Source organism: Palaemon carinicauda, chromosome 19, assembly GCF_036898095.1.
Source record: "Palaemon carinicauda isolate YSFRI2023 chromosome 19, ASM3689809v2, whole genome shotgun sequence".
In the NCBI taxonomy this organism is placed as follows: Eukaryota; Metazoa; Arthropoda; class Malacostraca; order Decapoda; family Palaemonidae; genus Palaemon; species Palaemon carinicauda.
Genome location: NC_090743.1, coordinates 8177818 through 8205218, shown reverse-complemented (window position 1 = coordinate 8205218; position 27401 = coordinate 8177818). Strand labels below are relative to the sequence as shown.

General features: G+C 46.2%; 1 protein-coding gene across 2 annotated transcripts in view; it reads left to right on the top strand.

Moving 5' to 3' along the window:
• LOC137658422 (titin homolog) overlaps window positions 1–27401 on the top strand; it is a 117229-nt gene that overhangs the window by 55872 nt on the left and 33956 nt on the right. For both annotated transcript variants that reach the window (XM_068393125.1, XM_068393124.1), the window contains exons 5-8: window positions 6695–6875; window positions 12854–12972; window positions 20998–21180; window positions 23453–23519. In XM_068393125.1, the coding sequence (XP_068249226.1) occupies window positions 6695–6875; window positions 12854–12972; window positions 20998–21180; window positions 23453–23519 (550 nt within the window). The remainder of the gene's footprint in view (window positions 1–6694; window positions 6876–12853; window positions 12973–20997; window positions 21181–23452; window positions 23520–27401) is intronic.

The following is a 27401-nucleotide window of genomic DNA, read 5'->3' as shown; positions in this document are numbered from 1 at the left end:
GGTTGACCCGCATTCCCTTTGCTCTTCCTGTAGGGGTAAAGTGTGCTCGCCGGCGGATACGTGCCCGGAGTGTGTGAATTAGAGTGAGATCCAGTGGGTTCGTTTTAGCGCGAAGAAAAAGAAGTCCTCTAAACGGTCCCCCAGGAAGGCGAGCATCTCTTCGCCTTTGCCGTCGCCCGGTGGGAGGTCTGACGAGGTTTCTGTTCCTTCTTTCCCTACCCAGGGTAGGGGATGAGGTAAGTCCGTTGCGGGGAAGGTGCCGATGGCTCTTCCCCAAGAGTCTAATATTCATGATGTGGGGGTTGCTGAATCTTCACAGGCTAATGGGGGGCCTGAAAGTGCTTTGTCTGGGGGTCTTGGGGACTCTGCCCTCGTGATTGGGGGGCACGTCTCCTCCGATGACCCCATGTGGAGTAATACTGTCTCTGTCTCTTCGCCCGCTTCTTGGGCCTGCGTTTCAGGTACCTCAGCAGCTGATGGCGTTCAGGATAGGTTGGACTCGACGGTAGGGGAGCCCTACGGATGGAAGCTCCCGAAAACGTCAGGTAGGATCCCGTTGAGGATGGAAGACGGCCTAGATTCCTGGTTCCCCAGCGTGGTGCGGCCGACCTCCCTTCCAGCCCCTCTGTCGGCGGTTCCTGACTCGTTTTTGCAACTTTCGACCTCTGGAACTCAACAGTTCGCGAAGACCTCCGTTGCCCCCGAGCCCACCCGTCGGTCGGGTTATGCAGTATCGTCGGGGTCTTCGGAGGCCGGCTCATCGTTCTCTTCGGAGGGTGAAGCGAGGAGGAGGCGCCGTCGGAGGAGGGAGAGATCCAGGAGCAGGCGCTCCCGTTCGAGGTCACGTTCAAGGTATAGCAGAAGACGTTCCAGGTCACCGAGGAGGAAGTACAGGAGGAGTAGGTCCCCCAAAGGTGAATGGGTCTTCGTTCCCCGCAGGAGGGTCGAGGACTTCGACGATTTCCCGCGTTCTCCGAGTCGCCGTCCCAGAGACGGTTCTCCACGGAGGCCCTCTGCCAGGCATAAGTATGACCCTCGCAAGGAACAGAGCGAGAAGACCTCTTCAGGTAGGCGTAAGGCCGCGAAGCTTCCGGCTCAACCCGCCCAGCGGGGGGAGTCGCGTTTTCGGACAGGCAGCCTCGTCGGGTCAACACAGTTGACTCGGCCAATGGACTTGCAGGGACGGCTTCCTCCGTCGGGCCAGCCCACGGAAGTCTCGCCCTCTTTTCCCAAAGACGCATTACGGACGGAAGTCCTCGCCGGCACGGCGATTCCCGTCCCGACACCCAGGTCTAGTGGGGAGGTTTCCGTCGGCACAGACTGTTACCACCACAGGGAGGTGCTCGTCGAGTCCGAGCCACAGCGACAGGTGGGGGTGCCCGTCGGCCCGTCGCCTCGGCCTCAGACGGAAGGAGTTGCTGGCGACAGTGAAGGTTCCCCAACCGAGGACTCGGCATATCGGAGGGTGATAGGTCTCATACGGAGGCATCACCGGATCGAGGAACCTGTTCCCTCCGACGAGGATGCCTGGCGTTCCAGCCTTAATCGTCTGATGGAGGCCCCCGTGCAGCAGAAACCCTCCCTAGCGCTGCCTGTGGCCAGGGATTTGGTCCTGGGCCGCGCCCACGTTGACAAGGTTGTGGCGGGCAATGCTGAAGCCCCCAAGTCCCAGAGTTCCTCAAAGTTACTCCAGGGACTAAGGTCCCAGAGTAGGTTTTATGTGCCAGAGGGGCAGCGACCGGGAGCCTGCAAAATGGAGTCTTCCCTTGAAGTGTTGAGTCAGGGTGCCCCGGAGGACAGAGCCGCGTCAGCCCCGATTTTTTTTTCACAGTCGGAGGCTTCAATGATGGATGAGATGTCCAAGGATTTAGTCCACGTCGCCTCCTGGTTGGACTGGTGGGCCTCCACTCTGGTAGGTGTTCAAGCCACCTACAACTTGACAGACCCTGCGAACCAAGACCTCCTGAAGGAACTCATCATCTCCGGGGGAAAGACCTTAAAGTTCCTGACTTTCCAGTCTCTTGCCCTGTCAGCCAACTGGGTGCTTAGGAGAATGGATACGGTCTTAGGCAAGCTTTCCCGGAAAATCCCTGACAGAGAGGCAAGGGCTTTGAGGAGCCTGCCTGTGTGGGGTGACTCCCTGTTTCCATTGAAACAGCTGGAGGAGATCATGGAAAAGGTCTTGAAAAGGAAGGAAGTGGGTGCACCCAGACCCCACTCCGTGAGGAGGCCCGCTTACAGGAGGACGTCATCGGATGGCCCCTATACTTCTCGTGCCTCTCCTAGCCAGACGAGGAGAGACGCTCCATCTACCTCTTGGGCTCAACCACCGCAGCCCCCCCCCGTAGAGGAGCCCCAGCAGCGTCTGCCTCTTTTAGGACGGCCTACTCAGCGTCCAGGAGAGGGCGTTCAGGCCGCTCCTCCAGAAGGAGATAGAATGGGAGGCCCCCTACTCCTGCCCAAGCCTCAGGTTGGGGGATGCCTCAGACATTTTTGGCAAGCATGGAGGGCCCACGGTGCGGAGCCCTGGACAGTATCCGTACTGAAAGAAGGGTACAGACTCCCGTTCCTAACAGAACCTCCACCTTTAATCCCAGCCAGTCTGGCGGAGTGGCTAGCACCCAAGGACCCCTTGAAGAGGGCAGCCCTTCAGGAGGAAGTTTCCACTATGTTGGAGAAAGGTGCGGTGGAAGTGGTCCTACATCCGGGCTCAGGCTTCTACAGTCGTCTTTTTCTGGTGGAGAAAGCGACAGGGGGTTGGAGACCGGTGATAGACCTGTCAGCCCTCAACAAGTTTGTTTGCAAGACGGACTTCAAGATGGACACCCCGAAGTCGGTCCTGCAGTCCTTGAGGGAAGGGGACTTCATGATGTCCATAGACCTCAATGACGCATACTTTCAAATCCCGATCCACCCCTCAAGCAGGAAGTTTCTCCGGGTGAAGTGGGGTTCCCAGATCCTGCAGTTCAAGACCCTCTGCTTCGGTTTGTCAACAGCTCCCCAGGTATTCACGAGAGTCTTCACGACAGTTTTTGTGTGGGCTCACGAGCGGGGTATTCGCCTCATTCGATACCTGGACAACTGGTTACTCCTTTCCTCCTCAGAGGAAGTTTTGAAGGAGCAAGGAGTAGAACTAATTCAATTCTGCAAGGATCTGGGTATCACGATCAACCTGGAGAAATCGAATCTGTCTCCCTCCACCAGGATGACTTACTTGGGGATGATGCTGGACTCCCGACTAGTGAGAGCCTTTCCGTCGGAGGAACGGTTGAACAACCTGGAACGGATCCTCCTGCCTTTCCTTTCGAGACAACCCAGGTGAGCCAAAGACTGGCAAAGGTTAATAGGGCACCTAGTGTCATTGGAGAAACTCGTTCCCCAAGGGAGGCTCAGACTCAGGAGCGTCCAATGGAACCTGAAGGGGCTCTGGAACCAAGTGGACTCGCCCTACAAGTTAATTCCCGTCCTGCCGGAGACAATACACTCCCTGGAGTGGTGGCTGTGTCGGTCGAATACCCTCAAGGGGATGCCCTTCGCATCCGAGCCTCCCGAGATGTTTCTGTTCACAGACGCCTCCAAAGAGGGGTGGGGGGCACATCTCCTCAACGAGTCAACGAGAGGAACTTGGACGGACGAGGAGAAAGGTCAGCACATCAACGTCCTAGAGATGAAGGCAGTCCGAGAAGCTTGCCTACAGTTCGTAGATCTTCTGAGGGGAAACACAGTGGCGTTGATGTGCGACAACGCCACTGTAGTAGCTTACATAAAGAAACACGGAGGTCTAAAATCGAAGGAGTTGTGCGATTTCGCTTTGGAGATCCTGGATTGGGTCTAGTCGGAACAGATCGTGATTTCAGCAAGGTTCATTCCAGGCAAAAAGAATGTCCTAGCCAACGGGCTCAGCAGGATGGGACAAGTAGTGGGAACAGAGTGGTACCTCCTCCCAGAAGTAGCCAGACTCATCATTCAAAAATGGGGCTCGCCGGTGATGGATCTCTTTGCAACCAGACTGAACGCACAACTCCCCGTATTTTGTTCTTCTGTCCCTGACCCAAAGGCAGCGTTGGAAGATGCTTTTCAACACAAATGGGACAACCTCGACGTGTACACTTTTCCCCCCTTCACATTGATCAGGCAAGTGTTCAACAGAGTACGGACGGCTCGAAACTTAAAGATGACTTTGGTAGCGCCCTGGTGGCCGGAGAGGGAGTGGTTCATGGATCTAAGAGACCTGGCATGTCTTCCCCTGTGGCCTCTGCCCGACAGGCCAGACCTTCTATGGCAGCCACACTTCCAAAGGTTCCACGACAATCCTCAGTCTCTTCGCCTTCACGCCTGGAGACTATCGAGCGGCTCCTGAGGAAGGAAGGATATTCGACAGGTACTGCAGAGAAGATGTCACGTTATCTGAGACGGTCTTCAGCAGCGGTCTACCAAGCAAAATGGGCTACTTTTACGAAATGGTGTGCCTCAAAGAACATCAAGCCTCTTAAAGCCTCCTTCCCAGATATTGCGGATTTTCTAGTGCATCTCAGAGACGAAGTGGGCATGTCAATTCCGGCCATCAAAGGAGTCCGTGCAGCCTTGGGCCAAGTCTTCCTTCTGAAGGGTATTGATCTGGGCTCCTCTAGGCACATCTCTATGCTCATCAGGAGCTTCGAACAAGCATGCCCTCTGCAAGCCTCCAGGGTGCCGCAGTGGGACGTGGCAAGGGTATTGAAAAGGTTAAGTGGGCCTCTGTTCGAACCCCTGAAGGACATAGTGGACAGGGAGCTCACTCTCAAGACGGTCTTCTTGTTGGCCTTGGCCTCTGCTAAGAGAGTAGGAGAGATCCATGGGTTGTCCTACGACATCTCTCATTCGAAGGGGTGGAGGGAGATCTTCCTCAAGTTCGTCCCTTCTTTCATAGCAAAGACACAGAATCCAGCGGTCTGGGACCCTAAGTTCGAGGGCTTTTCAATGCCTGCTATTCCTAGGACAGGGAATCCAGAAGATTTGAAGTTGTGCCCCGTCCATGCTGTGAGAAAATACCTTGAGAGGACTGCCCATCTCCGCCCTGGTATCAAAAATCTTTTTGTCTCTACGGGTGTAAAGAAAAAGCAGGTATCTAAAAATACCATCTCCTTTTGGCTGAGACGGGTTATTGTCAGGGCCTATACTGATGAGGGCTTGCCCCTGCCAAGTAATCCCAGGCCCCATAACATTAGGGGTCTAAGTACTTCTCTGGCTTTTGAGAGGAACATGGCGGTGGGCCAGATCCTTAGAGCAGGCACCTGGTCGAACCAGTCGACCTTCACAACGCATTACCTCAAGGATTGCTCGAGGAGGTCTTTAGACGATTTCTCTATTGGGACAGTCATCTCCGCGCTCCAAGCGATATAACGGTGAAGCCCCAGGTACAATCGTGGATAGCAAAACCAAGAGACACAGGTTCGTTCCCTTTCACCCTTGTCCCTTTTTCCTTTCCCTACTCGGAGATAACCCCACATACACCCCGAAGAAGACACGTCTCTACAACTTCGCCACAGGACTCAGCATCATGGAATTTTTAAAGGGTAAGTACTTAGACACTAACATGAGCTCTTTGTGTAGTTCTCCCTACGTTTCGTTTTCCATATATATATTGCAACCTAGTTCCCATCTAGGTTCCTGGACGTCCGGTTAGCTTGGTCTGAAGTTCAGGAAGACACTCCCACCTCCTAAAGTGTAAGTCTCCTAAGAAAGTAGTTCGAGGTAAGTCTCTGTGTTGGAACAAATCACAAATTTTAAGTAATTTGTATTTTTCCTAACATACTTACCGAGAACTACTTTTGGGTAATGGCCCTCCCTACCTTCCCCGAGTGCCTTACTGACCTTGAAGATCTTTTGTACCATCCAGGAATTTACTGACGAGCGAGACCCAAGCTAACTCCGACCTAGCTCAGGACTACCCTCAGGGCACGTTCTCCTTACGCCTGAGTTAGTCCCCACAGAAAACGGAAGTAGGGTAGACTACACAAAACTCTGGTCGGTTGAGAGGAGATTCCAGGTACCTCCTAAGAAAGTAGTTCTCGGTAAGTATGTTAGGAAAAATACAAATTACTTAAAATTTGTGATGTTAGTGCCTATTGCTCAGGCTAGCATCCTATTAGGTTCATGAGGAGTCAGGGTGCCCTCTAATGAGCTCATGCGTAGCACAGAATGTTGCCCCGGACAGTCTCCAGCCAATTGGTTTTAGGACTTCTCCCCACCATGGGGTGTGAGTCTCTTATGTAAAGAGAGTAAGGTCTGTATATAGTTTTCCTAACTATACAAACATGAAGTTCTCTACACATACTAGTCCTGCCATCACCTTCCCCCAAAAGTTGTGCCGCAATTGCAAAGCTTTAACGGTTGGCTTCAGCTAACACCGAAATGATAATTCTATGTAAAGAGTTTCAGGTTCGTATAGTGCACGTTTAGAGGTGTTTTATATTCATATAAATCATATATTTTACTACCCCTAAAATCTGGATTATCTCTACTTTGGGATCAGAGATCCAAAGGGAAATACGCAAAAAGATAATAGCTTCTGGTAGGCCTGGCAAATCGAACCAGGGACGAAGAAACTGATGTTCCATTGATTTAGCTCTGATCCCGAAGTAGAGAGAATGCAAGAAAAAACAAATTATTCCAAATGTGTCATATATTTTTATTAATATTGTTTTTTTCTCAGGAAATTTACAGATTGTTAACAAAAGCAATGAATATAAGTGGTAGAAAGAATCTAGAGAAGATCGGCAGATTCCAGTATCTGACTTATGGATACACAGCTTTGACGATGTATTATTATTATAGAAATGATTATGAACTAGAGTGGGGTGATTTGCAGTTTTCAAGTGAAATTATTAAACTTGGTAAGTGAAAAGGCTAACTGATTTTGTTCATCAACTTTTTAGAGTTTGCGTTATTTGTTTTCAGAATATTGTTGAAAAAAAGTTCACAAGATTTTAGCTCAGACTTTTTCTCGGTATATTTTTCATTTAAACCACCCATTTCAATCCTTAGATAAAGGTTAGAAATTAACTCTTTGACAGGAGAATGGGCAGAGCTACTCGCCCGCTCTCACTGCCTGTTATTAACTACCTAGTTAACAAATTCAATGATCATTCCATATCCATATTTTGAAGGACTGGTTTGTATGATTAGGATAAAATAAGAAGTACTTTTAAATGTATTATTGCAATTCTTATATCACAAAGCAAAATATTTAGCTTTGAATTAACTCTAAATCCATTTAGAGCAATTATAGAAAATTAGTTTTAGTTGAGAACTTAGAAAGTGCTTATATCTGGAACAGACAAGATTTTACATGATGTAAAATCTCACATGCTTATTTAATTCAAACAAACCCATTGTCTATCACTGATTAAAAAATAAAATGATCATACTCCTTGTAATATACTGGTTTATTTTCTAGTACAGTAACAAGCTTTCATCTACATTCAATTATAATTCTGAAGTCTACATTTAATGTTGGGGGAATGCAGACCAGTAGCACTAACTTGAGTTTGGGCAAATTATCTTTATTTCCATACTATTAAGCCCATTTGCTCTAAGGTTTTTGGTATCTTGAGAACTTACATCTTTTTGCTCATACCTATAGAAGTTATTAAAAAAGGGAAGCTTATATGCTTAAAAAATTAAACTACAAAACTAAAGCAAGAGGGAGAAGGATTAATACCTTCTGGGGCCTTTCAGAGTTCACTTTCTGTCCCAGAATATTTGGTTAGCCTAGTTCTGTCCGCCCATACGGGGGACGTATCTGCCCTCTGTCTTTTTGGGCTCAGAAATAATAAACATGGAAGTAGCAGTTATGTCTACGACCCAAACCTGCTCATGGTTCGACCATTGGTCTAGAGCAGGGGTTCTTAACCTTTTTTCTCCAATTCCCCACTTTTCAGTGAGCCAACTCTCCATTTCCCACCACAGCATCGGTCATTGACAAATTCGAGTTTAACCCATGCAGTGTTTAACTTTAATACGTAAATATACGCTTTGCTTTTTTGTGCCATTTTACGGCCTTTAATTTTTTTTGCATATATTAGATTTTTTACAAACAGTTATCACATGGAAATAAAATACACATGAAAAGATTCGTTATGTTTTTTTCTCAATTTATTTGGCCCATAAAAAACATACAAAAAATGCAACACTAGACGCATACAGGTTAATGAGACTTTTGCATTTGTTTCGCCTTGACGAGTGCCTCAATGTTCGGTTCCACTTTTGAAATGGCGCAGCGCAAATCAGATTCAAGGTCAATCAGGCGGTTTCGCGATTTGGTTTTGATCTCAACCATGCTCGAAAACGCCGACTCGCACAGGTACGTGGAGGGAAATGCAACCAGTAGTGTGAGCGCCGCCACAGCAACGCGAGGATACGAACCATGCATAGTGGCCCAGAATGCGTTCAGGCTTTTCTCCGCAAAAACAGCCTTTGCTGCGGAGTCATGCACCAGGTCAAGAAACTGATCTTCGATGTCTTCTGCTTCCTTCGGGAAGTTGTCAACTCGAAAGCTGAAGGGATCCCTCGTGAACTCCATCATTGGGTTGTTGCTTTTGAAGTCCGGAAAATAGTGCTGAAACTCGTCCACCAGCCTGTTGAGGTGGATGATGGCTTCGTTCTTGAGAACGTCGCTGACGCCACCAACAGTCTCGCTGATTCGTGCCAACGTTGGAAAAGCCGTTGCGCTGCGGCCAGTCTCGAACTTGCCTCGCCACAACTCAAGTTTTGAGACGAAGGCGTTCACTTTGTCTCGATGCCCGATTAAATCGGAGTCCGCGCCCTGTAGCTTGCGGTTAAGCTCATTCAGGTGACTGAACATGTCTGCAAGAAGTGCCAGCCTGCACTGGAATGCCTCATCGGAAACAGCAGCTTTCAGATCTCCTTTGTTCCTTTCTTCCAAAAATTGTGTAACTTCGGGGAGCAAATGCACAAGCCGATTTAACATGTCGCCTTTTGATAACCAGCGAACGGCAGTGTGGAACAGCAGTCCTTCGTAGTCGGATTCCATATCCTGGCACAACCGTCGAAATAGTCGAGTGTTGAGGGCGCTCGCTTTGACAAAATTCACAAGCTTGATTGCCGTCTCAAGCGCTTCTTTGAGCGGTTGTGTCATCGTCCTTGATGCGAGCGCTTCTCGATGTATGATGCAGTGCAGGGTCACCACCTTGGGATTCTTCTGCTTCAGTAGTTTCGCGAATCCAGACCTCGCACCCAACATAGCAGGAGCCCCATCTGTGCAGGCATGGACGAGCTTGCCCCAGTCCAATTCTTCCTCCTCAAAAAAGGCATCGACAAGCTGCATGACGTCGGCGGCTTGGGTTGTTGTTTCCAGTGGGCGGCAAAACAGCAAGTCCTCTTCGATGCTTTGGTCGTGGACGTATCGAACGAAGACAATTAGTTGAGACAAATTTGCCACATCCACGGACTCATCCAGCTGAATTGCAAAGACGGGAGACGCTTTGACCTTTGCCAAGAACTGCGACTTGATGTTGCACTACATGTCGAAGATGCGGGACTTGACAGTGTCGTTGGACAGAGAAACTTGCTTCATCTTCGACACCGCAGATTCGCCAAGCAAAATGCCAGCGCACGACACAAGGCACGGCTTTATGAGCGTCTCTCCGATGCTATGTGGCTTCTTCGCCTTCGCCACCAGCAGCGAAACAGCATACGATGCGTGTACTATCGCTTTCGACTCAGTTTGAAATTTTCCGCCCTGGTCCATCCTCATTTTCTTCAAGTAATTTGCCTTCAATTAAAAAAACTGCCTCTCCTTGCCAACGAACTCGGGGTGTACATTGGAGAGGTGCTTCTTCAGTTGATGGGGTTTCATCGAATCATTGCTGAGCGTTTTGTGGCAAATGACGCACTGCGGCAGCTGCACATCACACCCCTCCAAAAATGTGAAGCCGTAGTCCAGGTACTTGTCGTCGTACTTTCTTTTCGGCATCTCGATCTTTGGGATATGTATCTGTGGGATAAGGAAAAAAATAGGTAATAATAATGTACCTGAAGAGAAATAAAATGAAAAGAAAGAAGTGACAATCATACAAGAGAGAAACAAAAAAAACGAACAACAGAAGTGGCATTGTGTTGTTCGGTCTCTAAGACACGGCCATCATAGTCATAGTCACAGTGTATTACATGAATTCCGTGGAACGGTTTTTCATTCATGCATCACAGAATAACACACACACACACACACACACACACACACACACTAAATAAAATAACCATAAGAATATATACACGTATGAGTAATTACTTAATAATGGGAGCTCTGTTACCCACCTGTTACACCAAGGAGAGACGCGACAGGAGTGAGTTTGCGGGGAGCCGCTGTTGACATTTCAAACCCAACAGTGTTGTCACTTTTACCCAAACATGACTTACAATACCTCATATATTGGTTGTTTTTGTTATTAAAACGGTCTGTAAATGGTTGTGATTTGTAAAGTAAGTCAACATTAAATTTTGAAGCACTATCGATTATTTGTGGGTGGAAACAAATTCACGAAATGTAACAACAAGACAGTGGTTCTTCTGTCCGACCGGTCATTCCCCACTTGGCAACTCCGCCATTCCCCACCAGTGGGGAATTCCCCACAGGTTAAGAACCACTGCTAGAGCAATATTCTGCTATGCGAATACAGATGTTTATGAACATAACACCCTACCTCGATTTGAGGAATTATCACAGCTAAGGGCAAAAGCACTAGAATTTCTATTTCATCAAACGATTCCTCTATGGTGGGAGTGTGTCTGAAAAAGATGCTTGGAGCAACTACCCCCTAGAGATGTGTTAAGTTTGAGAATCTCTGATTTGGTGAATTCTCCCTATCTGTTCTCTCAGACAGAAGTAGAGACAGCAATAGAAGAGATTGCAAGGCTAGAACAAATTCCCTCAGGGAGGAGAGGGACACCAACTGAAATACGTGTCTCTCACCATCAAGCGAGACAGACTCCCGAGAAGAGGCAAAGTTGACCTCAACAGTTTAGAGACGCAAATTAACAGGGCTTCAGACCCAGGGAGAAAATACCTCCCTGAGGGTAAAGACTGCATGTACAACGGCCCATGATAATAAAGGACTGATCTCTGAACAATAGAAGTAGTTTGTTCAGGATATAGGTTGTCCTATTTCCCTCCTTCCTTCCCACTGCCAGCCTAAATTATGTCTCCACAAATTATGTTTTTTAGGTTGACAATCTAATGCTATAAGCCCCGTTTTTAGACCTTTTTCTCAGGAGTATCCTAGTACGGTACAGGTTGACCATCACTAATCCGGCAAGCTGTAATCTGGAAACATCAGTTATTCGGCATTATTTTCGCTACTAGCTGCTTGGTTGAAGGCACTGTTTCTCAATTATTTTTGCTACTGGCTGGTTGGCAGCGCTGTTTCCAATGTAAACAAATATAAGACCCACCCTCATTTCAGGTCAGATCCAGGAAAACGGTTTTTAGTGTTTTTAAGTATATATTGTTGAAAACAGTCTAACTGTACATTGCACAAGCAGAAACATACTGTATATTTCCGCGCATAAGACGACTTTCAGATAAGACGAGGGAAAAAATAAAGTCAAATTTGAATGAATTTGGGTCATATCTGCTGTATAAGACGACTGGTGGATTACGAAACCATCAATGCATAGGCTAGCTTTTGTTCTTTACTTAAAAATCCAAAATAAATCAAATAAAGACAATATTTTATGCCTTTGCTAAACATGCAACATATAACACAAACCACGGCTTTGTTTAGGTTTCATCACAGATCAAAATGAACGCCTCTGTATATAAGTTAGCTTAGGCAGCAACAGATATCTTACCAAGTATTAATTATGTAATAATGTTATTAATTTTGTTTTACTTTATCCTTTCTAATAATGTCTAAAGAAATATGAAGATTCAACGCTAAATTAAAAATGGAGAGAGAGAGAGAGAGAGAGAGAGAGAGAGAGAGAGAGAGAGAGAGAGAGAGACTTGCCTTATTCTATGTTTGGGTCCTCCCAGGTCCCTCAGTGAGAGAGACACATATATATATATATATATATATATATATATATATATATATATATATATATATATATATATGTATATATATATATATATGTGTGTGTGTGTGCTTTGGAATGCATTTTAAGGACTGTACATCAACGCAAATTCTCAAGATTTGAAACCCTTTATTGTCCCTTAAGGAAATGATAAGCCTGTCTCCAGAAGGGTTATAGGAGACAGGAAACATGTAGACAGAGAGCTCCAAAGCCTTGTAGAGGAATGAAATGAGAAACCAGTGTACTGGTCATTATGGAGGATGCACAGTTTGACACTGGCATATTCATATTTAGGTTGCAATATGATGCATTGTAACTTAGGCTATATCGTCGTCCTGATCACTTTTACTTAGATCCCAGGTTTCCGACTTGTCATCTACATTAACATTTGCTTTGATTCTTTAAGGTTCTTATGATTTTTAATGGTTCTTTAATCTTACAAAGCATCCTTTACTCCTTACTGTTTCAGAAACTACAACCAGTGCAATTTTGATGGTTGTTGACAGTTTAGTTCTAGTTGTAGTTTTTATTAAATTTAACTTAGAAAAAATATAAACCTGCCAAGCATTCTGGATTTTTAAAGTTCTTCACTATTTACGCTATGTAATATAATTCTTTATAAAATACAGTGCAATGTTCTTGCTCTATTTCTTCTATCTTTATATACCAAAATAATTTCAAGTTTGATCTGCTTCTACTCAGAATATTGATTTTTTAATGTTTTATGTCCATAGGCAAAGTTATAATAACTTTGGTTTTCCTCCTGTTTAATTCCCAGATGAAGACTTTCATGATGAAAAGATGGAAAGGAAAGAGGAAGCCAGAAAAAAAGCATTAATGGGAATAAAATCAGCAGTAGAAAAATTTTCTTTGGCTCTCGGAATGTTTGAGGAACCTGTAAGTAAAATTTTTTTATATATTTTACCTGTGAGAATGTTAATTTTTTTTGTATAAAAGACTTCTTTATTTGTTGAATTTATCTCGAATAATGCTATCTATCAGCAATGTTTCTATCTTTAAACACTGTTCAGCTATTCAGTTACGTTTTATGTTTCTTTGCATAAGTTCGTAGCTCATCATTATTAATTCTGTCAAAATTAAGAAAATCTGTTGTTGTTTGTATGCAAATTTCTGTTGATTGATATTATGAAGTTTGCTTGCTTTTATTTCATTTTAAACCCAATGCAGGTGCTTATATTATCCTGCATTTGTGGTCTACTAATTTTTCTGAGCAGTTTAATCCCTGTAAAGCAAATGGCAGTTGAAAGGTAGATATCTGTATATGCTTGTATGTAGGTATATGAATACACCCTTAAAATCCATAGCTACTCAGTACATCTCTTTTGTGTCTATCTTATATTGTACTGTTTTACAGCTGTATACTAAGAGGATTGCTGTTATTGGTTATTTCATCATTATAATCTACAGTACCGTTATTTTACTCGCAAAGAAATAAACATGAGTTGTTCCATAACTGAAATACAAACAACGCTATTTAATATGGGTAATTACTTTCGGCGTAGCTGGGGTAGGGAGGGTAGCTTGCTGCCCCCCCCACACACACACCTGTGCTGAGCTCGAGTGCTAGACGGACGTGTCCGCTGTCACCCTCCTCTTACTGACAGCCATTTTGACTGATCTTTTGCTTGCTTTTTCTTTTCTACAGTGTTTGTGATGCGGAAGTGTCCCGGTTTACCTGACCGCCCTTGTGGGACTTATATGTCGGCGGTCGAAACGGACCCTCACACCTTATGTCCTTTTTGTAGGGGCCAACGGTGTGATAGAGATAATGTATGTGGTGAGTGTGGGGAGTGGTGTACCTCCCAGTGGGAGAGGTTTTCCCGGCGCCGGAAGAAGAAGTCCAGAAGGGATATTTCTCCTTTGAAGAGTTCTTTGAAGGGGGGAAAACCCAATGCTTCTTCTTCCGTGCCCCAAACCTCCTCGGAAGCTCCCACTCAATCTGTTTCTTCTGAGAAACTGTCGAGTGGTAGCGTAGGCCGCAGTTCTGTTGACCGATCTCGGGGTTTGGGAGAGGGAGTAGCCTCCCATAGCGAGGCAGCTCCTCCTCCTCCCCCGGGGGAGGATATTAATTCTGATGTCAATGTTAATGTTTCTAACCATGATTTGTTACAGCTTTGGGCTTCCTTGGGGCTTCAGGGTTTGCCCTCCAAGGAAGCCCTGTTTGACATGATCAAGTTAGGAGCAGCTGTCAAACAGTCGCCGACTTAAGCAGAGGTCGATCCTCTGTCTATCGTCGACGTTGTTGTGGCAGAGGCTTCTGACGAGTTAGGTCAAACCTCTGCTCCTGATGTAGTTGAAGGCTTAGTTCCCCCCTCCGAACATCCTTCGAGGGAGGAACTAAGTCCAACGGTCTCTCCTGCAGGTGATTCTCCCCCTCGGGGGAGTTCACTGACAGAGACTCCTCTTCGGAGGACTGCTGGTCAGCTTGCTGATCCTACGGCCCCCATAGGGCATATAAGGCGCAAAGCATGCCTTCCTCTTTGCCGTAGAGGCCTTCCCTCGCCCCACAAGGGCGTAAGGAGGAGCCTCTTCGGCTCGTCATTCCCGCAGTCCGCCGCAGAGGAACCTCGTCGTCGATCACCGACCCTGCCAGCTACATTCCTGGACCTCTCTGCAGATTGTTCGCGATCTCCTTCGTTGGAAGGTCATCCTTGCAAAGGACGCACCGACCTGCTTCCCTGCCGTCGCCGTTCCTGGCTGCTGATGCGCTGTGGGCGCCCTCGCATCCCGTTTTCAAGCGGGCATCGGTCCCTTTGGGGCACAAGGGACTTTCTCTCCTAGAGACTAAGTCCCTTACGCGCCAGGTATCCCCTGCGCGCCATCGATCTCCTACGCGCCAGCACGCAATTGCGCGCTCCAGTTCCAGTTAGAGTGCGCCAGCGCTCTCCTGTGCGTTAGCGCTCACCTGCGCGTCAGCGCTCACCTGTGCGCCAACGCTCTCCTGCCCGCCTGCGCACCAGCGCTCGCCTACGCGCCAGCATTCTCCGACGCGCCAACGATCTCCTGCGCGCCCACGATCTTCGGATCTGGGCGCAAAGGGGAAGATAATCTCTTCTCCTGCTCGTCGGCGCTCGCCAGCATCGTCACCTATGCGCCATCGCGCGCCCACGCGCGCCCTGCATGCCCACCTGTTGCAGTTCAAGATGTGCGCCCTCATGCGCGCCCGCGCGCAAAGGACGCCTAACGTGTTCGCCCTTACGGGCTCGCCAATGCGCGCCCTCGCCTGGGCGCTAACGCTCGCCCGCGCATCATTGCGCACCCTCGCCATCGCCTGCGAGCAATCACCCGAGCACGATTTAGGCGGAATTTCATCGCACAAGCACTAGCGCGACCACCAGTGCGATCGCCAACGCAATCCCACGCACGAGGCTGTGGGATGACGCATGGCTAGGTCACCGTCATCCCCCCCCTTCTTCTTTTCAGGCCGGCTCTACTTTGGTAACTCCTCCTAGGGATCGAACAATCCCCTTCCCTCCAGAGGGTCTGACAGCACAGCTGTCAGTCGACAACCCTGGTTTGGGTCCCTCGTCAGAGCGGTCGTACAGGCTTTCAAGCCTGTTCTCTTTGAACTGGGACACAAAGCAGTGGCAGTCTCGACTCCCCTGAAGAGGAAGAGAGGAGGAGTGAACGTGGTAACTTCTCCAAGGGCGAAGTTGACTCCTCGGAAGTCTTTGAGGAAGGCTCCCTCCCCCCCCAGACTTTCTCTCCCTCCCCTTTGGATGAGGATTTCCCGTCCTCAGGGGAGTCCCGTGAGGTGGGGCGTTCCCCCATCGCACCAATGTGGGAAACCCCACCTCGCGCAGAGAAGTCCTCTCGGGTAGGGGTGGAAAAGAGCTTCCCACCATCACTTCTGGAGTCCTGTATCCCTCCCAGGAGGGAGTCGAAGGACTCCAAGACAGTTCCGAAGTTGTCCTCGAGGATTAGACCAGAGCCAACCAAGCCCTCGGAGAACGTGCACGAGGCCCCCCGGGAAGAGCCTTCAGGGACAGGAGACTTCGCTGCCAGCCCTTCAGGAGGGGAGCTTCAGGAGTCAGAACACACTTTTTGGCAAGTTCTGACCCTTATGAGGAATCTCAACGGGTTCTCGGATCCAGAGATTCCTCCTCGTGAGGGCAAGGACACGGTCCTGGACCGAGTCTTTGGTACTCAGAAACCCGCTAAGGCCAGTACGGCTCTGCCCTGGTCCCAAGGGTTTAAGAGTGCCAGAGATAAGGTCGAGGGCCAGCTCTCCGAGCTTGCCTCCTCCAGCCGGTCCAGCGCCGGGAACAAACTCTCCCCGCCTCCTCGTGTCCGTCAGAGGAGGTACTTCGAGATCATGGAGGAGACTTGTCTAGCTCTTCCTTTGCACCATTCTTTGGAAGAGCTTACCAAGGGAGTCCCTCTCGAGAGACTCTCCACCCGGCAGGTGGCTTTCTCGGCTACGGAGATCCTCAGCCAGGAGAAGGTAGCGAAGTGTGCCATGCAGGCAACTTCGTCGCTGGACATCTGGCTAGGGTCTCTAGGCATCCTGCTACGATCCGAGGACCTGTCCAACGAAAGTACCAGGAAGGCCATGGAGACATTTCTACTCTCAGGCACTCGTACCATCGATTTTCTAGCCCACCAAGTCTCGAACTTGTGGGCTAACACCATCTTGAAGCGTCGAGATGTGGTGTCTGAGAGGTTCCACCAGAAAGTCCCCAACACCGAGATAAGCAGCTCAGACATTCTTCCATCTTAGGGAGAAATCTGTTTGAGCCTAAGGACGTGGAGCAGGCAGCTGAGAGGTGGAGGAAGTCCAACCAGGACTCTCTCCTGCAGAGGGCTTTAACATCTAAGCCCTATAAACCTCCAGCAACCCAGCAACCACGTCCTACCAAGACGACAAAACTGGTAACGGCAGCGAAGACAACGGTGTCAAAGCCCTTTCTTGTCAAAGACAAGAAAGGCAAAAAGTCCTCCAGGGGAGGGAAAAATCCTAGGGTGAGTGGCCCAGGCCGCAAACGCTAGGATTGGCAGTCCCCCTGCATGTCCACCAGTAGGGGGATGCCTGCAAAGTTGCACAACCAGGTGACAGCAACTCGGGGCCGATTCCTGGACGATTTCCGTAATCAGTCAAGGATATCGCGTCCCGTTCATAACATCTCTACCTCTCCTGACAGCGGATCCAGTGTCGTTGAGCTCCCTTGCTATGGGATCGGCAAGGGGGCAAGCCCTTTGGGCAGAAGTCGAGACCATGTTGAAGAAGGGCGCTCTCCAAGAGGTCGTCGACGGGTCCCCAGGCTTCTTCAGTCGACAGTCATCGACCTCTCAGCTCTGAACAGGTTTGTCAAGCAGACCCCGTTCAGCATGGAGACCGCAGACACGGTCAGACTTGTAGTGAGACCTCAAGACTTCATGTGTACACTGGATCTGAAGGACGCGCTCTTCCAGATCCCAGTCCATCCGTCTTCAAGGAAGTACTTAAGATTCTGCCTAGATAACAAGGTCTACCAGTTCAAGGTGCTGTGCTTCGGTCTCTCCACAGCACCTCAGGTTTTCACCAGAGTGTTCACCCTGATATCATCGTGGGCACACAGGATCGGCATCCGTCTCCTCCGTTATCTGGACGACTGGCTGATCCTAGCAGACTCGGAGTCAGCCCTTCTTCGACACCGAGACGAACTTCTGAGACTTTGCCAAGATCTGGGGATCTTGGTAAATCTCGAGAAGTCTTCTCTGCTACCTACTCAAAGACTGGTATATCTAGGCATGATAATAGACACCAATCTCCACAAAGCCATCCCATCAGACGACAGGATAGCAAGGCTGAGGAGGGTTGCGAGTCCTTTCCTCAGACGAGAGGACCTCAGGCCTGTGGTCAGAATCAGAAAAGTGCCTCCATCTAAATCTGCTAGAAATGAAGGCCGTATTCCTGGCTCTTCAACAGTTCCAACAATACCTGGTGGGTCACTCTGTGGTGGTGATGAGCGACAACACCACAGTAGTGGCTTACATCAACAAGCAGGGAGGTACCTTTTCAGCGCAGCTATCCCATCTCGCAGTAGAGATACTGAGATGGACCAAAGTCCACTCGATTCCACTATGGGCTCGCTTCATTCCAGGCAAGAGGAATGTGCTCGCCGACAGTCTGAGCAGAGCGTCTCAGATAGTGAGTACCGAGTGGTCTTTGGATCATCTAGTAGCCAACAAAGTCCTGACTTTGTGGGGTTCCCCGACTGTGGATCTGTTCGCCACAGCGTTGAACTTCAAGCTTACGCTGTACTGCTCCCCAGTCCCGGATCCCAAGGCACTCTGGCAAGATGCCTTTCTACAACGGTGGGACAACATCGACGTTTACGCCTTTCCCCCGTTCTGTCTGATGAGGAGGGTACTCAACAAGACCAGAATATCGGTCAATCTCTCGATGACCCTAATAGCTCCGCTATGGCATCATGCGGAATGGTTTCCTTCTGCAACTCCTAGCGGCACTTCCGAGAGAACTCCCTCCACGACACGAGCTACTCAAACAACCACACGCCAACATCTTTCACAAAGCCGTAGCTTCGCTTCGACTTCACGCCTGGAGACTATCCAGCATCTCCTCGCAGAGAGAGGTTTTTCACAACAAGTTGCGAACATGATGTCTGGACACCTGCGAAGGTCATCCACAGGGGTCTACCAGGCAAATTGGAGTTTTCTGTGGTTGGTGTCGTGGAAGGGGTATCTCTCCACTCGATGCCACTATTCCAGCAATAGCGGAGTTCTTCGTGTATTTGCGAGAAGAAATGCGCCTTTTAGTCTCGGCAGTAAAAGGCTATCGCTCAGCCTTAAGTCTAGCCTTCAGGCTCAGAGGAGTGGACATTTCTTCTTCGCTGGAACTTTCCCTACTCATATGAAGTTATGAACTTACCTGCCCTCAGTCGGAAGTGAGACCTCCTCCATGGAACGTGGTTTGAGTTCTCAGGTCTCTTAAGAGACCTCCCTACGAACCATTACGCCAGGCTTCAGATCACCACCTGACTTGGAAGACAGTGTTCCTACTAGCTTTGGCCTTGGCCAAACGAGTCAGTGAACTTCATGGTCTCTGGTATGACATCGCCCATTCAAGGGGATAGGGGGAGGTAACGTTCAGATTCGTCCCTGTGTTTGGTGCTAAGACTTAAAATCAGGGAGTGCCGGACCCACGGTTCGACTCTTTCCAGGTTTCAAGTCTTCGTTCTGTAACAGATGACCCAGACCATCTCCTACTGTGCCCAGTAAGGAGTCTGAGGCTGTATCTTAAAAGAACGGCAGCAGTTCGTCCCCAAGTGCAGGCATTGTTTGTGAGCACTGGGGAGACGAAGAGGAGGGTTACCAAGAATACCATCTCGGCATGGATTTGGAAGATAATACACCTATCCCTGAATCCTGACCCTCCTCCGTCACGTCACCTTAGAGCACATGATGTCGGGTGCGTAGCTACGTCCCTGGTCTTCAAAAAGAACTTCTCAGTGACGCAGGTTCTACAAGCAGGGGTGTGGAAGCATCAGACGACCTTCACAGCCCACTACCTGCACGGCATGACCCACAGGAGACTCGATACGTTCTCTATCGGTCCTGTGGTGGCTGCACAACAGCTGGTTTAAACCTCAGGCTCCTTAATGGCCAAGTAGCAGAGGGTTGAGGGCATTGTTACCCGGTCTTAGTCTGCATGAATGAAAAGGTATGTCTGGCCCTTATTCTTTTCTTCATCCTCCCCTCTCTTGGGGAAAGCATCATCCTGGGTTCTCTGCACAGCTGACCTTAAACCACTGCAGGTAAACCATGTTTCCTTGTGTTCCTAGTATTAAGTTAATAATGTCGCGTCCCCATACCTTGACGAGGTGGTATTGGGAGAGTCCTAGCCTAAAGTTTCCATCTAAAGGACTTCAGGTCAACTTCCTAGGACGAGTCACTCTTCAACCTTCACACACACAGCTTACGTAGGCCGCAGCCCTTGCATAGCAAGGTGCTACCGAGGTGCAGGGACTCCTTATTGTTGAGTGCTGACACACTCAGATATTGAGTCCCCGGGCAAAGCCAAAAGTCAGTACTGGCTGGGACTTACCACCCTTCCTAAGGGTTGAGTCACCCATATTAAATAGTGTGGTTTGTATTTTAGTTACGGAACAAATGATAAATTCATAGGTAATTTGTATTTTTCCTAACTATACAAACCTTAGCTATTTAATCAAACTTGCCCGCCAGCCCTATCCCCCGTGAAGTCCTACCTCTAAGCAAAGTGAGCTCAGCACAGGTGTGTGTGAAGGGGGGGGGGGTTAAGCAAGCTAACACCCCCGCTAACTAGTGGTGGGGTAGTACAACCTCGTTAAAATTCTAATGGCTCGTCATTTCAGCTACGCCGAAAGTAATTACCCATATTAAATAGCTAAGGTTTGTATAGCTAGGAAAAATACAAATTACCTACGAATTTGTCATGTTTTCAGTTCTGCCCAGTGATTCCCAATTCTCTCTCATGATCATTTTTGCATTTAGGAATTCTTAATCAATTTCCATTGGCTTTTAAAGAAATGCCCTTGGGCTTATAGCATCCTGCTTTTTCAACTAGGGTTGTAGCTTAGCAAGTATGGGCTTATAGCATCCTGCTTTTTCAACTAGGGTTGTAGCTTAGCAAGTAGTAATAATGATAATACAGTAATAATAATAATATTGTTTTGACTAGTTTATTGCCAAAAAATTTATCCCCTTTATATTGATATAATAGATTATATATTTTTTATGGCTTCCAAATTGATAAAGTATGTAAGATTTTAATACAGAAAGGAAAGATAGTGGGATGTACTGTATATGTAATTGATTTGTGTGGTTCATTATTCATGTTCTAGAATTGAATTGAATAGTGATTTGTGTTAAAATTAAGTTTCTACTATATTATGAATGATGGATTATTTTCATATTTAGTGTGAATGGCTGATGGAACCATATCTTCATGCATTACAACTTGCTCGAGGCACCAAAGCAGCTTTAGATAAACTAGAAGAGTATGTGGAAAATAATTCATCACATCTACCGGCTCATAGGCTTGCTTACCAATTCCTGAAGTCTTGTCCTGATACTGAAGAATTACAACAAAAAAAGTTAGAGGTGAGATTTTATTGTTTTCTTTATAGATTGTTTTGTTTGATGTGAATTTTTTTCCATAATGTCTTATCCCGCCTTTTTATTTTTCAATTCTTTTCCACTTTTAATATTTTCCTAATTATGGTTTGTTGCTTTACAAACTTATTATATTTGTGTTAAGGGTCTATCAGAGATTATGATTTCACCACAGAGGAACTATTCTGATGGAAATACCTGGCTCCTATAGTAGGCTCTTGAAGTAATTGTCACTATGCTCTTCAGCCCATTTAAAGTTCTACTTTTTCACCTAGAGCAGTGTCTTCGAGTAGGTAGCCCTCGGATTCCTGTGGTATGTCATGTCAGTGGTGTTTTCTGCCGTGACGCAAATCTACTATAAGAGCTCGACAACCCCGATTGGATGTGTCGGTGAAGAACATGTTCTCTGACCTCTCTCACTAAATTGCTAGTGTGTCTTCACCAGAGAATATCCATCCACACTTCTGATACAGGAACTAGCAATTTATTTGGCATTGATGATGCTTTCTACTCATTTACTAATTAGAAATTGAGAAAATGAATCCTGGCTCTGCAGAATAGGACTATCTTCTCTATGGAGACAAGATTACCTAATGCTTCATGTCACTTCTTCCCAGCCTAGGCTGGACATTTTGAGAATGGTGAGAGGGTATTTGTTTACAAGAGCACACTCTCCATTTATTCCAAAATTATGCATTCCTGCAGCTCTCCTTGTTTTGTACAGTAATTAGGAGGTTCTTTAAATGCTGGGAAAGCAAAAAATAGCAAGATATGTTGTGCAAGGGGGGGAGGGGGAGTGGTTGGTTAAGGAGGTACTAAACTACCTGGAACCGACATCGTCGACATAGTCAACCAAAGAAAAGTTCTTGACGTCAGTGTAGATTTGGTATATATTCAAAATATATACTAAATTAAAAATGGATCAATTACTTAAAAGTGTCACTATTTGTGAATTGTATATTGTATTTGGTAAATACCTGACAATAAATCTTATTTTTCTTTTTAAAGAAACTTTTTATGAGAATGACTGTACTTCATGCTAAATTTCAAAGATAAACATGTGCTATTGGACGTAAGGAAAGTCTTGAAGTTACTTGATAAAGGAACTCATCCTTAGGTAGTGGTCAATAGATGGCGTTAGTGTAGCAAACCGTCGTCTGGGAAATCTAGTCACTCTCAAAATAGTTTCTTTAAAAAAAAACACTTTAATAAGATTTATTATTAAACATTTACCAAATATAATATACTGTACACATTTCACAAATAGTGACACTTTTGAGTAATTGATGTATTTTTAATTTAGTATATGTTTTGAATATATATCAAATGTACGCTAGCATCACGAACTTCTCCACCTTTATTCTCTTTATATACCCTTATAATGCACTGAATATTTGTTGTGCAGCAACAATGGGCCCTATAGAAAAGGTGTCTAAGTACCTGTGTGTGCAATTTTCAAGATAGTGGTTTGTACTATAAATGCTAGGAAAGTTTACGGTTCCAATGCCTCGTGAATGGTTCCAATATCATTCCATAGCTGGTGTTGCTATATCAATAACATACAGTACAACGGTTAAGATATGTGAGTAAAGGAAAGCAAGTGTATTTTTAATTTTTTATTCAAAACTTCTAGAAGCTGTAACTGTGAAAGTGAAAGCATTACCTGTTAAGTATTGAAATACATTTTATAATTAAATAGTGTATTGTTTTTTCACTAAGATTAAACTCTTACTCAGTTCCTAAAGCATAGCAGCTAGGACCAAATCATTACTCCTGTAAGCATTACTTAAGGGTCTTTGCAATATTCTTACATCTCTACTTGCCCTCGTTTTTACCTTTCTACTGTACCTGTTTGCTTTTTTCTTTCTTTCTTTAATCATAATGTCCACCATCTTATCTTTTATGTAATAATACAACTGTGTGGTTTTATTACCAGTTTCACTTGAGCGCTGTATACCCTCCCTGGTCCCAGTTCCAGGTCTAATGACCAATTAAAATAGATGCTGTTTTTTTTTTTTGTTTTTTTTTATTTGGATACCACAGATTTTTGTTGATGACACCTATTTAGGGAGCCTATTAATAACACTTTGGTTTTATGAGATTGTTGAATTTGTAAATAATTGAAATATGAACTTTATTTTAGTTTGAAATGAATATACCATTTGGTTTTATCATTTCATCATTGGTTTTTCCCATGTAACTCCCATTTCCCCTTCATTTTTTATTATGTCTTGTTGATGCAGATTTTTCATACTTTCAGGAAATTGTAAAACTTTGCCCTGATGACCCATTAGTTATTACATATGTAGAGGATCTCTTAGAGAAAGGTAATGAATTATTTTGTTTTTGTTTGATAAATTAGTCTATTATAATACATTTTTTGTAGTTTGCAATGTCGGTTTCTTTAAATTGCATATTACTTGAAGAATAGAGGAATATTTATTTTTTATGAAGTTTCAATTAAGCTGTAGTGATTTTGATGCTTGACAGATTCTAAGAGTCAGATATAAAGACCTTCTTCTTCTTCCCAACTGGTTCCCATTTTTATATGGGGTCGCCGTTGCGGATGAGCCGTTTCCATCTTTTTCTATTCTGCGCTTCTGCCTCATCAATCCCTTTTTCCTGTAAGTCTCTTCTCACACAGTCCCTCCATCTCTTTCTTGTTCTCCCTCTTCTTCTTCTTCCCTGAACCTCCATCTCCATAGTATGTCTCCCAACGTGATCCTCATCTCTCCTCATCAGGTGTCCATACCATCTCAGCCTCCCTTCCTGCACTTTCTTTGATATTCCCACCACCTTTGTCGACCCCCTTATGTCAGATATAAAGATAACTCTTTTGTAAAGTATTAATGTTGACAGATGATTACAAATTCTTATTTTATATAGTTTCTGTGCCATAGTTGTTGTTGTTATTATTATTATTATTATTATTATTATTATTATTATTATTATTATTATTACTATCTTTGCTACAACCCTTGTTGGAAAAGCAGGGTGCTATAAGCCCAAGGACTCCAACAGGGAAAAGTAGCCCAGCGAGGAAAGCAAATAAGGAAATAGATAAACTGCAGTATATGAGAAGTAATGAACAATTAAAATAAAATGTTTTATGAAAATGTTATTTTGATAATAAAATAAATTTTTGAATATACTTACCCGGTGATTATAATAGCTGCAACTCTGTTGCTCGACAGAAAAACTCTACGGAAAAATTCGCCAGCGATCGCTACACAGGTAGGGGGTGTACTCAACAGCGCCATCTGTCGTTCAGATACCCAGTACTCATTGTAAACAAAGAACTCAATTTTCTCCTCGGTCCACTGCGTCTCTGTTGGGGAGGAAGGGAGGGTCCTTTAATTTATAATCACCGGGTAAGTATATTCAAAAATTTATTTTATTATCAAAATAACATTTTTCAATATTTAACTTAGCCAGTGATTATAATAGCTGATTCACACCCAGGGGGGTGGGTAGAGACCAGCAAAATATGTTTACATCATATGAGCTAAGAATTTTCATTTCATTTTAGAAGTTATCAAAATAACTAAAACAAAATAAATAGGTACCTGGTAAGGAAGTCGACTTGAACAATTACTCTGCCTTTTTAAGTACGTCTTCCTTACGGAGCCTCGCGATCCTCTTAGGATGCTGAGCGACCCCTAGGATCTGAAGTATCAAGGGTTGCAACCCATACAACAGGACCTCATCAAAACCTCTAATCTAGGCGCTTCTCAAGAAATGACTTTGACCACCCGCCAAATCAACTAGGATGCGAAAGGCTTCTTAGCCTTCCGGACAACCCAAAAACAACAATAAAAACATTTCAAGAGAAAGATTAAAAAGGTTATGGAATTAGGGAATTGTAGTGGTTGAGCCCTCACCCACTACTGCACTCGCTGCTACGAATGGTCCCAGAGTGTAGCAGTTCTCGTAAAGAGACTGGACATCCTTAAGATAAAACGACGCGAACACTGACTTGCTTCTCCAATAGGTTGCGTCGATTATACTTCGCAGAGATCTATTTTGTTTAAAGGCCACGGAAGTTGCGACAGCTCTAACTTCGTGTGTCCTTACCTTCAGCAAAGCTTGGTCTTCCTCATTCAGATGGGAATGAGCTTCTCGTATTAACAGTCTGATAAAATAGGATAAAGCATTCTTTGACATAGGCAAAGATGGTTTCTTAACTGAACACCATAAAGCTTCAGACGGGCCTCGTAAAGGTTTAGTTCGTTTTAAATAGAACTTAAGAGCTCTTACAGGGCATAAGACTCTTTCTAGTTCATTTCCAACCATACGATGAGCTTGGAATATCGAACGATTTTGGCCAAGGTCGAGAAGGCAGCTCGTTTTTGGCTAGAAAACCAAGTTGTAGAGAACATGTAGCCGTTTCAGATGAGAATCCGATGTTCTTGCTGAAGGCATGAATCTCACTGACTCTTTTAGCTGTGGCTAAGCATACCAGGAAAAGAGTCTTTAAGGTGAGATCTTTCAGGGAGGCTGATTGTAGCGGCTCGAACCTGTCTGACATAAGGAATCTTAGTACCACGTCTAAATTCCAACCAGGTGTAACCAAACGACGCTCCTTCGTGGTCTCAAAAGACTTAAGGAGGTCCTGTAGATCTTTATTGTTGGAAAGATCTAAGCCTCTGTGACGGAAGACTGATGCCAACATGCTTCTGTAACCCTTGATAGTGGGAGCTGAAAGAGATCGTTCTTTCCTCAGATATAAGAGGAAGTCAGCTATTTGAGTTACAGAGGTACTGGTCGAGGATACGGATACTGACTTGCACCAGTTTCGGAAGATTTCCCACTTCGATTGGTAGACTCTAAGGGTGGATGTTCTCCTTGCTCTAGCAATCGCTCTGGCTGCCTCCTTCGAAAAGCCTCTAGCTCTCGAGAGTCTTTCGATAGTCTGAAGGCAGTCAGACGAAGAGCGTGGAGGCCTTGGTGTACCTTCTTTACGTGTGGCTGACGTAGAAGGTCCACCCTTAGGGGAAGTGTTCTGGGAACGTCTACTAGCCATCGAAGTACCTCGGTGAACCATTCTCTCGCGGGCCAGAGGGGAGCAACTAGCGTCAACCTTGTCCCTTCGTGAGAGGCGAACTTCTGCAGTACCTTGTTGACAATCTTGAACGGAGGGAATGCATATAGATCTAGATGTGACCAATCTAGGAGAAAGGCATCTATATGAACTGCTGCTGGGTCCGGGATTGGTGAGCAAAATATTGGGAGCCTCTTGGTCATCGAGGTTGCGAAGAGATCTATGGTTGGCTGGCCCCAGGTGGCCCAAAGTCTCTTGCATACATCCTTGTGGAGGGTCCATTCTGTTGGAATTATTTGTCCCTTCCGACTGAGACAATCTGCCATGACATTCAAGTTGCCTTGGATGAACCTCGTTACTAGTGATATGTTTAGACCTTTTGACCAGGTGAGGAGGTCCCTTGCTATCTCGTACAACGTCAGAGAGTAGGTCCCTCCTTGCTTGGAGATGTACGCCAAAGCCGTGGTGTTGTCCGAGTTCACCTCCACCACTTTGCCTTGAAGGAGAGACCTGAAGCTTTTCCAGGCCAGACGTACTGCCAGTAGCTCCTTGCAGTTGAAATGCATTGTCCTTTGACTCGAGTTCCGTATTCCCGAGCATTCCCGACCGTCTAATGTCGCACCCCAGCCTACGTCCGATGCGTCCGAGAAGAGAACGTGGTTGGGAGTCTGAACAGCCAGGGGAAGACCCTCTCTTAGGTTGATATTGTCCTTTCACCAAGTCAGACAAGACTTTATCTTTTCGGAAACCGGGATCGAGACCGCTTCTAGCGTCTTGTCCTTTTTCCAGTGAAAAGCTAGATGGTATTGAAGAGGACGGAGGTGTAGTCTTCCTAGTGACACAAATTGTTCCACGGATGACAGCGTCCCTTCCAGACTCATCCACAGCCTGACTGAGCAGCGTTCCTTGTTCAGCATCTTCTGGATGGATAGCAGGGCTGGGGGCTGATCGTCTTGTTCAGCAACGTCCTCATCAGAGGGTTCCTCATCCGAAACTGATGAGGAAACGGCAACGGAGTGGGCAACGTCTGGCTCGCTGAATCCGGTCGCACTGGTGGATGCGTGACGGAGCCGGACGCAATAGCATGGAACTGCTGCACAGTCTGTGAACTGTCAACAACCATGGGTGCGCGAGGAAGCACAGCGTGAACCCGAGACTGTCTAGACCG